We start from the raw sequence: 18,704 nt of genomic DNA on the forward strand, positions 1-18,704 counted from the left end.
TAGATAGTTTTTTGGATATTGTTTGGTATTTATGGATATTACAATTTATGATGGATGTTAAGCCTCAATAAACTCAATCATTCTCAAAATCAAATCAATTCACACAATTTTATTACTTTCTAACACCAAATCACTGTAGGCAGCACAAAAAAAAGCCACAAATAAAATACAACTCGACAATCCTTTTATTCAGTCAATAAATCCCATCTATTTCATTTCCCTTCTGCATTCTCTTCTCAATTCAATAAATTCTTACACCATTATCCATTAATGAATGTATGAACAAAAGGAAATTACTATAGTTGAGCATGCTACAGGCATCAAGCACAAGTAATTACTAAAGTGTAGAGTCATTGAGAGGATTTTGAGTAGAATTTAGATAGGAATAGACTTATTTGATCTTAAACATTGAGTATCCGTTGGGTAGGAACCAGATGTGCCAGAGAAATAGAAACTAACACATTTTTGGCTTCCTCCCTGCATTTCCCAGCCGAAGCGTAGTCAGGGGGAAGTTCTAAGGAGTCCTGCCCTTGCCCTAGGGTATGCACCAAGTGTAGATGCAAGGCACCTGTCAACAGTCATAGGTACTTAGGACTTTAACCAAATCTCATCAAAATCAACCTAATTCCTCCATAAGAACACGTAAAAAATCATTTATGATATCTACGAACGAAGATTTAATGCAATACAGCAATAAAAACACTTCCTCACATGGATATGGATATGGGTTAGGGTCATAGACGAACAAAATTACTGAATATCACGAGACGAGCTTAAAAGCTTTTTTTCGTTCTTTTTCTATCGAATTTTTTTTTCTTTAATTTCACTTAATTGAATCAATTTCAAAGGAATTGAAAGAAGAATGAAAAGTTTGAAAGTTTTATGAGTTGAGGATGGATATGTATGTGGGTTTGAATAGCTCGTGGGTGTGCTAGTTGATTAGATTTGAAATAATTTGAAATTTTGAAGCTTCAAAGGATTTGAAAAATTGTACTAAACATTGAGGGACCATGTAATGTCCCCCAACCCCCCAAAGAGTATTCTGTGAATTTTAAATGACGTCAAAGCACAGTTTGACATCTGTTTCCGCAGAACTTAACATTCAGCATGCTAAATTTGTATCCAAATTTCCGAGAATCACAAAAGCTTTGATTTCCCAAGAATTCTAATTTAAAAATACGCTCACGACTGTTTGCATGTCCTGAAGAGAATCAGATTCAAATTTCAATGTCCTTACTACAACTGATACTTACGTTCATTGACAATATTTTCGCATATCCAAGAAAACTTTTCAATTTTCTCAAACATTTTCTTATTAAATTCAAATCGATTTACTCACATGTTATACAACCTTGCTTACATGTCACCTTACAATGTCATAAAATCAATAAAAGATACACTTAATGTATGCAAAAGAAGGGAAAAAATTTCAAATCACATAAATTATCGACTTGATAATATCATTTAAAGTGTTGCATGAGAAATTTTTAAGTGCGATAAAAACGAAAATTATGCTTCATTTGCGAAAATGAATAAGAAGCACTGTTGCTGGAAAAATCGATGAGGTTGGGAAAATTTTCTGAAAATTTTCTTTGTGAATTGCTGATAATAATCATCATGATGACGAAGTAAATGGCGGATTTTTTTGAGGAAAATTAGAAAAGTTTGAATGTGAAGGCTTATATTTTAGGATAATTCTCAGCTTTTGGTTCGATGAATGTCGTCAATGTGCTATTTTTGTGGATTAGAGACAAAGAATTGCTGGAAATGATATTGAGACTAAAGCTGTATTTTAGAATTATTTCCAATTATTCGTTAATAATCTCGATAACTTCTAATATGTAAGGAACCGAACAGCACAGCATGTTTGCAAGACACTGCTATATCGCTTGATTAACTTTAAGACATCAAGTTACCCTGACTGCTCTGTGATGGCTACTATCGACCCAATTTTATGGTGAAAAATGCAATTTCCCGTATTTTGTCGCCCCACGCCTGCAATTTTGAACAAACCCTACCTGAAAGTTGCCTCTTCTGGAAGTCCAGACACCAATGGAAGTTCACTAGAAGTCCAGACTCCACAAAGAAGGCGTTTCTTCTTTGGAATCCTTTCAACTCTGCTTCTTGGTCAATAATCCTCAATTTTAAAGAAACAGTAAAACTTTTCCAATCAGTTCCATAGAAAATCATGAAAAAATTTAATCTCTTAATATCTTCATACCCAGACTCATCCTACAGATTGACTTCCCATTCAACAAATTGCCTCAATTTTAAAATTAAAAGCAAACAATTTGTTCCTACTTTTAACTATGATTGTAACAAATAATGAGGAACCTTCCGACAGCATTTCCTTTTATTACATACAATAAATTTCTTAATGATTAATTACAAATATCCAGTGAGTCTAACGATGATAAGATATTTTTCATGTTTCAGCATAAAATATTGAAGACGGCAAAATTTAAAAATATTGCGATGACAAAAAAAATATCCGCCTATGTACGCAATACTGTTGAATGTTTAAAAAGCAGCATAAATGGAAGAATATTTTCCAAGAAGAACTGAGAAGATTTAATGATGATTACACAATATTTTCCTTAAAGTTATGCTTCTTTAAGTCTGGGTTCTTTATATTTTTATTTTAGCTATCACGATTTTTAAAAGACTTCTTTTGCGCTTCAAAGCTTATTGGAATGGCCTTGTGAATAAAATACAGCATTGAAGCTTCATAAAAATCATAATCGGCACTCAGGCGTCCTTGAAGAATGGAAATGAATAATGTAATTTAGCATAAGAGTTGAACAAGCAGAGTCGCCATTAGGGGCGTTCCTAGTTGCTATTTTCCAAACCTCCTCCCTCTCCTGAATATGTCCTGAAAGCATACTTAATTATACTGACCGAAAATCCAGCCCCAAGCATTCGTGACTCAGGATAAAGGCCAGAATCGAAGAAAACTCGTCTCAGACCTTAGTCAAGTCAGTCTCGAGCTGGATTTTCAACCATTTCTATGATATGAGCTTCCCGACCGCCCCTGATCAGCATCCAAAGCATTCCACAAATTCAAAGCATAAATCCATTACTGCAACAATAAAAATAAGCAATCCCAGACAGTTATTCACAACAAAAAGTGTTAAAATGCAAAACAAGTACGCAATCAGCATGAAAATAAAGTAAATTTTTATCATTCTTGTGCTGCAAAATATTCATCGTCTGCAACTTGACACGACAAGTAGATAGGAATAAAGTTGCAATAAAGATTTACTGAGGGGAAGAAAATTTAATAAAGACGATAAGAAAATAGGAATTACTTTGAAGATATTCTCAATTTATAAAAACTACAGAGAATAAAGCTGCAAGCACAAAGCCTGATAAGCTTCATGCAATTTAAATGCAAAAGGGAATGATTATTTGCGATGTCTTCTTCAACATTGTGTCGTGTGAAAATATGGAAAGTTGTTGACAACAAAATAGCTTCATCGTCAACAACTTGAGGCAATTATCATGCTGCGGATCATATGGAAATGAGCTCTTGTATGGCTGGATGGCTGCAAATCTTCAAACTTCAATCAAAATCTATCAGATGAATCTCATTTCAATCTCAATTTTTTGATATATTCATCAAAAAAGAAGATGATATTTTGAAAATAAATGGAAAATTTTGGGGGGTTTCAGGAGTGATGTCATGAATTTGAGACAGTGTTCCTTCATCTATGCTCCAGGCCTAATCGAAGCCCAAGCGACATAATGCGTCAAACCGCATTCTTGGCCGTAAAAATGAATCCAATTCATCCTTCACGGTGCCGTCAGGGCAACCCCATGTCTGGCCGTTAGTTAGGCCTTTGAGAGACACATTTGAAGCTTTTGACTACAAACTGGAGTGTCACTGACCGTACTTTTTGCTCTCGCTTTTGTTGCTCTCAGCAAACAAACGTTACAGACGTAACTTCCAAATTCCCCCCACATGATGACTCACTTAATATAAATTTCAAAATGTTTTCCTATTTAATCGAAACTCAAAAAGAAGACACTGAATTTGCATGAATTGCAAAACATCTCTCAACAAGATAGCAGGGATTCGCGAAATGCGTCATTTTAGAAAAAAAGTTTTATTTTCTCTTTGGCTGAATGTTTTATGTAGAAATTGAGAATGATGGGATTTAAATAAAGAAAAGAAGACTGTTTTGGGGGATAGGGGGAAATGGAATTAGTAACAGAAAATATTAAGAAACTGCATCAGACCTCCTTAACACCATAGCACCAAAATATTCATGTATCTCTCAATCCAGCATCCAAAAATCTCAACATTCATTTCCATTTCTATCGATTCCAATTCCATCTCCATCCCTATTATTTACATCCTATCCATTACCGCAATACACAAAATTTATGGAGATTTCAAAACCGCACAGAGACATTCGGAGATGACCTTTCTCGCAAGATGTTTATTCATGTCAACAAAATGCTTATATGTTGACTGCATAGTTACTTACTTTTATATTTCTGTCACATTGTCATCTAGGGAGCTTAAAATGAGAATGGGTTGATTACATGCCATACCAGATTGGTTTTGTGTGTTGACTTTATTCAGAGAACTGGTAATAGCTTATTGTAATGCAATTTGAGTCATTATGCTGTGGGAATTTTGAATTAAAATGAATATTATTACAATGTGGCCAATGATGGATGAATTGAAGTTTTGTGTTTTTGATTCAGTGATGCTTTGGATGACAGCTGTGGTAGCAGATTGTTTGTTATGACTATCGATGAATTTAAATTGCAATTGGAACTGTGAAAGCAGTGAAATAGGATTTTTGAAGGATTTATTTGCTGTTTATTATGCTTAAGCTGATTAAAAGCCCAATTCCTCTACATGGAGAAAATTCTAGATTTTGTCACATTTGAACTGTAGCTATATATAAATTGACTGTTTACAGCTAGAAAAAAGCATTTCCGACCAACACACGCTTTCCATGGCAGCTGCATGACAATAAATTGGCAATCTTAAATGAAGTTCCAAAGATTGCTCATTGGACGCTGTATAGCTGTCACATGACTACCCTCAAACCCAAAATTGCAACGAAAATACTTATCCTTTTATTTACCTACAATTGTCTCTTCTATATTTAGTGCTTGCAATGACATTAATAGGCTGTAATTTAGATAATTATACATGCATGTGTAATCGATATTAATCATTAAATGGAGATGTTGTTCGAATGATAGTTTTACATAGTAATTAATGAATTTATTGGAAGTCATTAAGACCAATTAGGACAATGTCATTCTATGTTAGAATTAGAACATGATGAGTCCGAAAGGATGCATACTGGGGGGTTGTTTTTTGGGGTCCCAAGGCGATGTGAGTCTCAGATTTGGAGAAATTCAGCATCAGGTCTAACTTACGCTAAACCTTGGGCCGTTTCAGTGTACATACAGCATAACAACTGTTCCCTTCAACACATCTTAAAGCAAACAACCCAACTTCTCTAATTATATACCTTCATCATCTGACTATTATCGATTTTCATGTTACTTCCTGTCGTAACCATTGTTCTATCCAATTTCACCATCATTAATGCGTTTAAAAAGCTTTACTCTGTGTGAAAACTTTCGGTATTATGCTGAAATTTTCACCCGTATTTTCTCATCTTAACAGACATTCTTATCAGCAGGTGATTATTGCCGTTCTTTTGAAAGCATCTCCATTCTTCTTGATATTTGATATTTTCTTTTTACCACAACCAATTCATTTACAGGCTCTGTTACAGTTTTAAATATCTGTTTCGAGCATGTAGATAAATGAGAATCACATGCCGAGTTAATTATGATTCAAAGAGCATTCTTCATTGCTGATGACATAAATGTATAAATCGATAGCATACATAGACAATAGCAATGAATTATTATGTCGGCTTCCATGAAGCTCTATTGATTTATAATCAACAATTTTATGATGCGTGACATTGAGAGTTGAATATGACTTGTTAGAGTCACAATTGTTATTTTTTTTTTTACTGTGGATGTATATCAGCTCATGCGGAAATACAAATAAAGAAACTTATAACTGATGAATATCATGCAGATAATTAAAATCGATAAGCTACATGTAGTGACAATTCATTAAAATTGCTATAGAACATTCAAAACATGCAGGACGTGATATCGACAATCAAATGGATTCATTGGAAATATAGCAAATTAAATCACATTATGGAATTAAAATATTTTCCACGAAATTATAATAAAAATTTTAAAAATGCATGAGGAAAAGTGACATAAAAAAATAATTGAAGCTTGTAATCATGTTAGTTGACAGTGCCATAACAAGCACGTGTTTCTGATTTTTTTTCACTCAATTATCAATGTCATTTGATATTAAATCCTTTTATGTTTCATGTAGCAAGTCATTATATCAAACAGTTTAGATTATCTTTGCTTATAGGATAGAATACAGTCAAAGGGAATGATGGAAAATTGTTGATCTGAGATTAGACACTTGTGTGGATGTGGATTATGTCTGTTGTTGGTATTGACGTTAATTAAAGACGATTTATTGACGAATTCACATCTAAAATGTGATGCTTGGTTCCTGGAAAGGGCATGGAGCCGAAAATGTGAAATGTTGGCACAGTCAGGTTTATTTGATGCCAATTCTAAATTGAATCCGGAATACATCGGAACTTTCGTCGGTTTTGTGTCCTATTTTTCGATTTGTGACTTCCGTGGAACTGATCAATTGATAAAAATTGTGTCTGATCTGAGGCTCCGTAGAACACCGTAATCTTGATACACAGACCAGACATTTCCTAAGAATCAAGCCGTCTAATCCTGTCAAAGCTGACAAACATCAAACGACTTTCAAGAGTTCCATACTTTTCCATAACCTACTCATTCAACCATCCAATATGCAACAAAACAAAATACCGAAAAGGAAGAAGAAAAATAGTCAACAAAATATCGATCAAACAGTAAAACTTAAGTATTACAATGAGATTAGCACGAAGTATAAATTAAAACAAGCACAACACGTGAATGATGAGCCATGTAACCTATAATTTATAGACCGCTGCTTGATAATTATTGAGTATGTGGCACATTATGTACAATTTTAGCAAAATAATAGATTACGTCTGATGAAAAAAGTATTGATTGGCACTTTCTAGCCTATAATCAACGCTATCGATATCACAACTGGATATAATAGATATTTACCATAAAAAATGATCAATTACTGCTATTACATGCTTTCGGATGAACACAAATTTACCCAAAAAAAATTACTTCCATTTCAACACTTTTTTGTTGCGTAGGACATGAAATTATGCAATAAAAATTAGTCAGTCATTCATAAACACTCTCGCGACATCACCTGGTCGCATTATAGCTACACAATTTAATTTAATTTTATTGACATGTGATGACCATGATGAAATTTTACCACACAATTTTTTATACGATGGTATCCTTACATATACACAAGCAAAACGAGGCGTGAATGAGAAATTAATGCTCATCGACCGTTTTGTTACTGCCTTCATAAAAACAAAACTCTTCTTTATTGTTAAAAATAAATAAAATTTCTTTACTTACTTGCCATTCACTGTGTGTTTATGTAATGTGATATATATACAGTCAGTAAAAGAAATTGTCAGGAAAAATTAGAGATGAAGACTGTTTTTTTTGCGGATAGATTACATGCTGACCCAAATAAAGATTATTAATAGAATATTAAGTATTAAGGACTTTCGAGTTTATGATCATAGAAATTAATTAAATCCATATCATAATGAGGATCAATATTTGATTATAGATAGCAGTAAGCAGTATTGAGTGTTTATGACAGTCGATAATCCGTAAATCTATCCTTGAACAGCACAGCTTGTTCACTAGAGCACTGCAACATTACAATATCATCGCAAATACGCGAAGATGCCCTGACGGCATTGTGACGGCTGATTTTGATACTCAACGTTGGCTGACATCTTCATGACTTTCAAAATGCAGCCTTATTGACTTCGCTGACCATATAGCTCAATTTTGAATCAAGGGTTGCCCTAGTTGGCGCCTAAAGCTGGCTCAATTGCCGGCTTTTGTCTGCCGAATTTCCAATACCAAATGCAATTCTGTCTCTATCGACAGCTTCCTTCCAAGGGTTCATTGGTCGGATTTAAAGACCTTAGAGCCTATATAGCCTCTGTGAGTCTTCTAATAGCATGTCCAGCCCATCAAACCCTATTCACTTTGAGAAGCATACTCAAAATGTAGTCATCCTCCTCCAAATCCTTCCAAGGTCATCCCCAAAAAAATCTCCGTATACCTCAAACTTCTGTAAATAAATAATTTTTTTATTTTACACTCAATCATTAAAATTGTAAAAAAAAATAAACCAAAACTGAAATTAAATAGAAGTTAATACTCTATATACAATGTAGGAACTTAACTGTTAACTATGTCTGTATGTTTATTCTAACGATTTAATTTGTCAGAAATTTTATCCTCATTTTCATTTATTATTTATACAATATCTGTTTCATACGTGGTATATACAGAACAGACATACAATATGTTGTGGCAGTTTCAAGTCATAAAAATCGGAAACTAAAAGGAAATAATTTTTGATACGCATTGAGATTCCAATTCAATATGGCGAGGAAATAAAGTACTTTTTTATGCTGTATAGCAAAAATTGTGTCATATATTGCAGATGTATTGATACTTTGTTGCACAGCATGACGATGGATTACATCTGTCGATTGAAAAACATCTTCAAATCATGTAAATTCAATTAAATTTTCAATATCCTTCATAATGAATTAGGAATTAAATTGGCATAGCTTGATTTAGCGTCTTGTGAAATGTCTAAATATTAATTCACTGTCTATAGCGATGGATCAGGGTTTAGGAGCGTGATGGGGTGCATTTTTGCATTTTATAGTCTTAGGCAGTGTAGCTTAGGCACAAAGTTAAGGCAACCATGGCTTAACGTGAGTGAATTGAAGGTTTTTGGCATGATAGCAGCTTTTTTGGTTCCAATACTTTAGGGTAGTGTTGCCTCGGCACATAGCTTGGACAACACTGGTCTTTAGACGTTATGGACAGCGTTTGTGCTTATTATACCATATTTTCTAGCCTCTGTGTCAAGCTATCCCTCCTCATACCTCAGTTAGACCTTATTTCACCATCTCCCTTCAAAGCACATGACTAAATAGAAAATATCAATTATTTGTGTCAAATTTCTTCGTCTTGCTCCATCTCTCACATGATAAATTTATTTACGAAAACAGTTGTTCATGCAATGATGACACTGACCTCTTTCCTCATCATAATTTTCTTCTCCTCGTTCACTTACTTATTTATAGTGCCAATAATATACAATTTTTTTTCGTCGCGACCAATGAAAAAATTTTTCTTTCTTGTTAATCGTTTTGAGTGTAAAAATAGCGCATATTTTGGAAGTAAAAATGGGTAGGAGTGAAGAAATATTATGAAATATTTCTATAAAAATAAATGAATAAACAGAAGGATGAGGAATATTTTTAAAAGAATTGTTGGATATATTTAGATGTAGGATGAGGGAAGGTGTTTGGAAGGATAGTATTGCACTTGGTATGGACAATTGGTAAGCGGTAGGTAGAGATAGGACAGCTCATAGTGTCATCTAAGGGTAGACACGATAGCGAAGGGTTTTTGGGTTATGGATCATGATTGATCTCTATGGTCAACGAAGAGATCAAGTATGAGGGTCAAATTGGGGTCATTTAGGTTTGATGGATAATAATTTAGAATTATTGAAGGACCTGACTTCAAAATCATATGTCTAAAAGAGCTAGACAGTTCGAAAATCAATTATATTGTACCCCTAGCGAACTATCTCTAAATCAAAATTTACATCAACAAGCTACAAAAATCTTGACAAAATCCTCTTATAGCTTACAAAGTATCACCATATTTTCGTGTCATGTAAGTTGACTTTCCCTTGACACGAGCTTTTAATAATCCTCGTGTCAAACATTTCCTTCCACTCCCCCGAAAAAACTATGCATGCACAATTGCACGATTTGAGAAATGAACAGATGCTAAAACTAAAATAAAATTGCAGACTGTATGAATTGAAATGAATGTTATGCACAAGGAAAAGTTAAAATAAAATTTAATCTCGTGGAGTATTAATACCAAAAATTATAAATATACGTATATACACAGGGATGTAGCTATGGGACTAGGAGGGAGGGTGAAGACGTGCTTTGATATTTTTAAGTATGAATCGCAATAATTTTTGGCAATTTTAGGATGAGTTCTTGAAAAATCCTAAATTGAAGATTACTATCTAAAAAGAAAGGGATAAGGTGCTTAGGGAGGAGGGTGTTGGACCTCAAACAACCTCCTACCCCCTTCATCCCTAAATACACCCCTTTCGTCTCCACTAAATACAATGAGAGACGGAAGGAAAAGGAGAAAAAAAATAATAATTTTCGCTGCACAGCTGAGCAAGAGTCGTGAAGAATAAACTAGGAAGATTAATGTGCTTGCAATTTTGTTTCTGTGGAGCATTTCTTCTTACTCCCCAATCTAAATGCTTTTGTTTCTGATTTTTTGTGTTGAATTTACTTTGCAAAATACCGACTGTTGTTACCACTATAACGATAATAAATGGAATAGAAAGGAACGTTTAAGAAGAATGCAAAAAGGTCAGTGGCTGAGAATTAATGAGATTCTGTCGCTCTATACTTCCCTATAGATCTTTAATTTTGTTTTGTTGGATGCTTTTACTATTTACTGTTTTTTAGATTATGGTTAGAGCACATAATGTGAAGGTTGTTATAGTTATGGCTATAAATTATCGAGATTATGATGCTTAATAAGGATTCAGAATGGTTAATTTATTTTATTGCTGATAAAAAGATGTTTTTAGGGTTTGGTCTGTAGTTGTTGGGGATTATTGGATATTTTATGCATTTGAGTAGTTTTTAGTCAGCATCGTTGAATATTCTTTAATATTATGAAGAATTGGGGTCATTTTTGGAGGTTAAATGGTAGTTAGGGTTTCTAGTCGTCCATAGGAAGAATTATTGAACCCACCAAGACCATACACAGCTTAGTCAAAGTCGAATTCAGTCATATCCCTTCCTAATCCAGATTCTCGTCAGCTTGAAGCTCTTTCCTACGTCATGTGCCTTCCGTATCCTCAATAATGCTTACTTAAATCCCCTGAATAATGACACTATTTTGTACAAAACTTTATTATAGACTGACATCATAAAAACAACTTTTTGCCATCGATTCCGAATGAAAAACTTTTAATTCCTCAATAAAAAAAATATGAAAACAATTTTTATGATCCTAATAAAGCCCCAAAATATGAGAATTCTGCAAAAAGAAGCCACAAAATGTGAGAATTTAAAGCACTTCATTCTGTTACTGACTTTTTACATCTCTCTGTTGGAACTTTCCAATAAAAAATGCTTCAACTTTTTCTATATTTTTAATTGAGTTTCATGTCTCAGTGGAAGTAGAAGTGGATGAGCGAGTGAACGACTGAACGACCAACTTTAAACCTTCATCTATTAATTGGGTTTATTTTAAAGTTTGAATTTTTCTGATCAAAAAAGATTCTGTCTGAATAGCTTCATAGAAAGGACTCTCGCGAAAAGATCCAGATCTAGACTATCTCATGATTATCCGGGAATTCTTCCTTTGTGTAACAACTACATTTTCCAGCTCGGGTCTTGAACCCTTATTCACTTAATGATGAACCCATGCTGGGAATTGGAGCCAATTTTGTGCCCTGAATACTTCCTTCCCATTAAATACATCATTGACCTTCCACAAAGTGAAAATTGGCAGCATTAAAGGACAGACTTCCTGTCGCTGAAAACAACTACGATTCGAAAACAAATTACATAGCATGAAGGAATTAATATTGGTTAGACTTTTCATGTCAGTGGAACTTGTTAATGTCACTTTTGGACATTGGACATGAGTGAACATTTTGGTGGTTTGGAGAGAGTTTAAAATTCCTCATGTCAACAGTTTTAAAATGTCCTGAGGTAAATAGTAGATTGTTGACAATGCGCTAATGTAAATCAGCAAATGTGCTGCATCCATAACATCGCAATCAAAGCTAAAGAATCGAAAAAGTCATGAACAATCCACAACCGCAAATAAAGCAAAAAAAAGCAATTTCTTGTACATTTAATACCTCCCATTTATTTACAACATCTAATCCCCACTTGTAGTCCCTGACAACAAAATTCCATTTTTCAATTAAACAAGTCTCAATGGCTTATTAGAAGCTATTACCAGAAAAATAGAAATTCGATGTAGGAAAGCATAAAAAGTTATTAATTTTTATTGCCCCCAACAATAAAACTTTTTTTTTTCGAAATATAATTCCCGAATCCTCTTGAAAATAGCATTTAATATACTTAATGTTTGGTACTTTTTACAAGTAATTTTATGTCTTAGACGAGAGAGTCTTCTCCCGAATAAAATTATCAAGTCATGGATGGAAAACAAACAAGAAACTTTTTTTTTGTCGAATGTTAAATATTTTCATGTAACTTTTGAATTTTGATAGGGAAGGAGCTTGTTGTGATCAGTTTGTCTGCTTAAAGAATGATTTGTATGTATGTCGTGCAACTGTTGTACACACAGTTGTTCCAATGTTACGCGCAACTGTTGAACAAATTATAATTTGACATGATATAGGCAAATGTTGAGTGGAACACAATATTATATGTCGCGTAACTGTTGCACATAGAGTGATTTTCATGTCGCGCAACTGTTGTACAGAGAGACGCAATTGTTGTACAGAAAGTGATTTTCATGTTAGGCGCAACAGTACGAATAATTATATTTATATGTCGCGCTACTGTTGCATGGATGATCATTTTTATGTGTCAGGCAACTATTGCATGAAATTATGCACTACCAAGAGCAAGTTTAATGTCACGCGCAACAGTTGCTCAGTTATTGTACAACAACTTAAAATGCGCTTCTTACTCAAATTAATTCCTTAAAATTTCACAATTCCCTTTGCATACAAAAAACTTTTTCTCCGCTCATCCACTGATGAGTAGCTCAAAAAAGAGAAGAAACTTGCTGCAAATGAATTCAAACAGATGTTTACATCATAAATTTTTCCCAAAAAAAACTTGAAAAAAAAATACTCGGGGCAAAAAGTAAATCATCGACAGAGGTGAGATATACATTTCTAATATGTGCACATAAAAAAGAAAGATTTAGTACATTTTTTCATGCCAATTGATGTATTAATTATAGGTAATAAAATTACAAAACTGACACTCACAATTCTCTTAATAAATTTTTCATTATAAACCAGCGACTGACTTTTGAGCCGCGTGAATTTTTTATTGCTTGTGATTTATTGATTTTTTTGGCTTTTTCTACCTTTAATTGATGAAGAATTCCGACATCTAAAAATTGTGCGATCATTAAGAAGCAAAATTATGTCTGCTAAATGAACCCGAAGAATTATTGTTACGATTTGGCAATTGTCACATGACTGCTTCTTCTTCTTCTTCTTATAGCCTATTTGTCTGTTTACTTGTTTGTTTAAATTTAAATTAAATGATGTGTAAATTGATGAAAATAGCAAGTGCTGTGAAGAGATGTTGATGAATTTATTGTTCTATTCTATGATTTAAGGGGCTGTTCACTTCATAAGTAACAAGCTTGGGGACAGGGGGTGAGATTTTCATCCATATCCATTCATCATTATTAAAATTGTCCTTTTTTGGAAATTTTGATACTTTAACTGCTTGATGTCCAAGATTAAGCCATAAATGTGCCTCTGAGCTACTTTGGATTCAAGAATGGGTCAGGAGATTGAAGGGTAGCGGGAGAAAGAGCAACAAGAGCTTTAAAACTGTCGGTAGATTGGAATATACTCAAAACTGACCTAAAAGTGTCACATTATACCAATAGGAGATTGAAGCTCTCAATTCTTGGCCACTAGAACTAGAATTTCGAATTTCCATTGATCAACATCCACAAAACCTTCAATCACAAGACCAAAAGTCATTCATTTTATATTTTTCTTTATTTAGATTTTTAAAAGTACAGTAATTCATTTTACAGAATCAATATTAATATTAATTAGATTAATAATTATGAAAAAAAAAAAGATATTTCATTTTAATTTCATCTATTTGATCTGAGCGTCTTTGTTTTTAAAATTAGTAACAAAAGGCAGAGGAACTTAAAGGTTACGATTTGGTGGTTGAATAAAAAAATTTTTTGTAATAAAGCCAAGAAAAAACTTTTTTTTTTTTGTATGATGATAAATTGGCAGTTGATTTAGTTGCCGCCTCGGAGACGCAAGACAACATGTAATGTTGTGTTGTGCTGAATTCCGTAGTCCTTGATTGATCTATCATCTTCCAATTGCTTACCGCCCCAGAGTAATCTAGTGGATGTAAGGAAAATTATTTTATAGTTTTTTCGTCATAAATTTAAGCTTTTATGATGAAGTAATTGAAGATTTATGAGCTGTGGAAGTAGTTTTTAGCTGCTAAGGAGGCAATCCTTTAAGATTTAATGAGTAATTTGGAGAAAATTGCTTTAATGACTGGAAGTCCTTCATAGACAGCTCTTTATATTTCTATAGAGTAAGAGATGCATGACTTGTTGCCAAATTATCCCTTAAAGCCACAAATTCACTTCCAATCCCTTTAACTCACCTCATTTGATCTGGTGGCATACCCTCCTCGTAGTTCTTCTCCATTTTCTCCTTAATCATGTGAATGGTGTCTGTCTCCTCACATGGAATGGCAAAGCATGGTCCAATCAATGTCTTGATAAAAATTTGCATTTTGATATGATTTTTTTTTAATTAAATATTGCACTTGTCAATTGAATCAATTAAACTTTTGATATGACTTGCTGACTTGATCGTTCGCAATCTTTTATATAGTGGCATCGAATTCATATTGGATGTAATATGGCAATGAATATTATACGCAAATTGTAATGGATGTGTGAATGTGTTGTAATAAATATTCAGCCAGCAATTTCAATGGCTTAATTGTAGTCAAATGCGTTTGTGTGTGTATTGGTAGAGGGAACAAACAATTTATTGCAATTGAGGAAATTTAATAGAATAAATGAAAAATTTTTATGAGATTTTAAGGAAGTTTTATTGCTCTAAGTTTTGGATATTATGATACTGTAAAATTTTTGGAACCATTTGTTGTAATAATAGGATGACATTAAGATGCTAGGCATTGTATGATGTAATTTGTAGATTCATTGAATGGTCTATTCAAAAGCTACAGACAAGCTTGGGCTGACTTTGTAAGGGCATACGGAAGGGCAAAGAAAAGTCGATTCAATTTGACTTGACTCCATTCATAATCCGAGCTGACTTTGAGCTCTGAGGCATATACTTATGAAACATATTGTTCCCTAATAGGCAAGAAGCACTTTCTCGAGAGCTGTCCATGCTCGTGAGCGTTTCTCTTAGATTACTCTGATCTTGAGAGCATCCTCTTTGTCTGCTTGGGGTTTAGAGTCTGTTGTGAGATTTAATATAGAAATTAGAGGTAATATCTCTCAGAATTTATGGGTACTAAACCAATTATAACATTACGTCCGTACATCATTAGACTCCCTCAAACCTTTATCTACACCCCAAAAAACAAAGCAACTTCATAAAAACCATCAGCTTCCATTAACTACAGCAATAATCTCCACAACAAAGTAATAGTCTTAGAAGAAAAAATCAATAAAATTAATCCTAGTCACCCACAATTACCGCAATCTCATCGTCGTTCATTAAAGCACTTAATACATTTCACTTTGATTCTTCCACTCACACGCCTTCAAACAATATTCAAGGAAGTGTTAATGAAAGTAAATTTAAACGATTGAAGGATTTTTTCTAGTTCATGGTGAAGGCAAATTTGTTGTGTTTTTTTTCTCTGTTTGTGCCACAAAAAAAGAGCTTAACAGCTGTGCGTAATTTTCCTCTCGTATCCATTGATATATACGTGAACATTAGTCTACAAGGCGTCTATCTTACATCGTCAGCAGTTTAACATTTATCGAGCCTTGTATAATTCCATATCGTACTAATGATGCTTGCGATAACACGTCTTATGGCACATGGATATGAATCATTTAGACTTATGCTCTCTCATGTTTGCTGTTGTTATGGAAATATATTGCAAACAATATTCATTACATAAGGGAAAATGATGGAACTGAATTGTGTTTGTAGTCAAAGTGAAAGCTATTGTTACATGGATGAGGATGTAAATGGATGGATTCTTGAATGGAGGCTTCATAATTCTTATGTAAAAAATTGAGTTTATTGAGAAATTGCAGCTGTATCTCAGTTCTTAGAAGTGACGTCAGGAATTGAGATTTTGTCAATCTTTATTATGCAATAAGTCAGCCTTAAATGCCAGGCATCAATATTCTACGACCCTTTACAACCCCAACAAAACTGAATTAATTATATGCCTCAAAAATCATCCAAACTTTCTCAACTTCCTATCCTTTTACAAAAAATTATTTCATAAACCGGAAAACAGCACCCTTATGAAGGTAACAATAAATCCACAAGTTCACCTTCACATGTCACCTCACATCAACGACTTCATATTTTTTTGAGTAACAAGAAGAACATAATCCGACATTCTTAACCTTTCCAACATCATGGAGCGTACACCATATCATGTAATAAAATAAACTTCATGTACAAATACGGAAAAAATTGGATCTAAAATTAGAAACAATGGAATTATCAGTTTACACGATTTTGATCCTTTCGGCAATTTGGTTTTATGCGATAAAATGGATGTCGCGGTTCTAAATTTAGAGACAAATGTAAATGAGGAAGTCTTTAAATTGATTGTGACTTTGATCTCGAGTGATACAAAGAAGCAGGAAGATTCAGGATTCGTGTGGCTAGAGGCGTAGCTAGGAGGGGCTTTCATGGGATCAAGACCTCCACCTGAAGTAGTTCTGTCCATGCGCCTGTCCATATTGCTTCCAAATGGTGCCTTGTGTTCCTCGTCGATGTTATGTGACAAAGACTAAGCTTCTAAGGCTTCAGAGATTTCAAAAGCTTCAAACGCCTTCATATCCCATCCCTAAAACATCCCCTATTTGTCAAAATTGATATAGAAAGCCTGTCAGCAGATGTTTTTTGGAAACAAATCTTTTTTATTGTTGACACATAAATTTCATCAAAGGACTTTTAATTAATGACAATAAATAACACAGTAATTAATAAATGATAACAGGCAGGGGAAGATTCACTTCTAATAAATTATTTTTTTCCAAATTTATTGGCCACCACGAAGTCTCAGCACGATGTGAAGTGTTGTGTTGTGAACGATATTGTAGTCAGACAAGGTACGGTCATCGTCAAGATTCTTTCCAGCATAAATCAATCGTTGTTGATTTGGTGGCATTCCTTCTTCATATTTCTTTTCAAGCTTCTCCTTTACACTTTGTACTGTGTCGTCTTCATGGCAAACGATGGCATGAACTGGGCCGGTAAGAGTCTTCACAAAAATTTGCATCTTTCTTTACTGTTTATACTGCTTGTATTTACCTTGAGATTGTAACTAAACTGTATGGAATTAACAAAATTGCTGTTGCTTTTATAGTCATTGAGGTGTCATAAATTTTTTTTGTGACCTTCATTTCACTTTCATTATGAATTTTGAATAAATGGAGTTATTAAATGAAGTAAATAAGGAGCTTGAGTGTGGATGTAGATTAATATTTTGATAATAAGAGTAAATAATAATATTTTCTATTAATTTCTAAGATTAGTGATTAATAATATTTTTTTGAATAGAGAAGAGATTATTAGTGAAAATTCCCGAGTGACATATGATGATGATAGCATTCTTATGGCTGTCTTGGACATTTTAAGTAAGTTTGAATCAAAGCTTCAAATTGACTTGAATTTTACATTAAATCGAGTACAGTAGAGTCGAGTAGAGTCAAGTTGAGTCAATTAGAGTTGAGTTGAGTCGACTAGAGTCGATTAGAGTCGATTAGAGTCGTTTAAAGTCGATTTGAGTCGATTAGAGTCGACTTGAGTCGACCAGAGTCGAGTAGAGTCGACTAGAGTCGAGTAAAGTTGACTAAAATCAATTAGAGACGACAAGAGTTGAGTAAAGACGACTAGAGTTGAGTAGAGTCGACAAGAGTCGAGTAGAACTGTGTCGAGTAAAGTACAGTCGCATTTACCTATTCATGAATGAAAATTTTGAAGAATTACAGTGTAGCTCGCTCTTTAAGCGATTCAATCGGGTGTTTTAATGACTTTTCCAATCTATTGGTTTTAATGTCTTAATTATGTTTCCATGATTGAACAGCAAAGTGTGTCTAAAACAAAATTAGAGATTCAAGAGTAGATAGCATTTAATAATCATTGGCAAAATTCTATAAATTGTACAAGATCGAATGAACCTTCCCTGAAAAGCGCCTTAATCTCCTAAAACCCATAAATCATCCAATCGTAACTTTAACAGCCAAAACTGCAAATATTTTAATTTAGTTTATTTTTGTATATTTTCTTTTCTTATTATTTATTACGATATATACGAATTGAGTAATACACAAATATTCTATCACATGTATATATACATTTTTTGCTTGATGTAATGAATGTCTAGTCAAGATCATTTAAATTCTAATTTTAGACTCTCTCTCTTTTTCAC

The 18,704-nt window shown here is 33.6% G+C and overlaps 2 protein-coding genes across 4 annotated transcripts in view; one reads left to right on the plus strand and one right to left on the minus strand.

Annotated features, from left to right (window-relative positions):
* The window catches only part of Calx (sodium/calcium exchanger 3), a 214,584-nt gene that overhangs the window by 46,444 nt on the left and 149,436 nt on the right, over positions 1-18,704 (plus strand). The gene's annotated exons all lie outside the window — the stretch shown is intronic.
* On the minus strand, positions 14,320-17,591 carry LOC139088538 (polyubiquitin-like). Its single transcript, XM_070637802.1, has 3 exons — positions 17,320-17,591; positions 14,703-14,834; positions 14,320-14,428 (listed from the first exon to the last, which is right to left on the minus strand). Exons 1-3 carry the CDS (start codon positions 17,550-17,552, stop codon positions 14,320-14,322), a joined length of 474 nt encoding a protein of 157 aa, XP_070493903.1. The 5' UTR covers positions 17,553-17,591.

The sequence above is a fragment of the Chironomus tepperi genome, unplaced genomic scaffold, assembly GCF_022539635.2.
Source record: "Chironomus tepperi strain 1889 unplaced genomic scaffold, CSIRO-AGI_Ctep_v1 contig_163, whole genome shotgun sequence".
NCBI lineage: Eukaryota > Metazoa > Arthropoda > Insecta > Diptera > Chironomidae > Chironomus > Chironomus tepperi.

What these genes read in the sequence shown, in the direction of transcription:
- LOC139088538 (XM_070637802.1), bottom strand. Translation starts at nt 17,552, where the DNA reads ATGCAAATTTTTGTGAAGACTCTTACCGGCCCAGTTCATGCCATCGTT. An exon ending in GTGCTGAGACTTCGTGGTGG is followed by an intron (nt 14,835 to 17,319) that starts CCAATAAATTTG and finishes AAATCATATCAA; the next exon opens with AATGCAAATTTTTATCAAGA. An exon ending in ATGCCACCAGATCAAATGAG is followed by an intron (nt 14,429 to 14,702) that starts GTGAGTTAAAGG and finishes TACATCCACTAG; the next exon opens with ATTACTCTGGGGCGGTAAGC.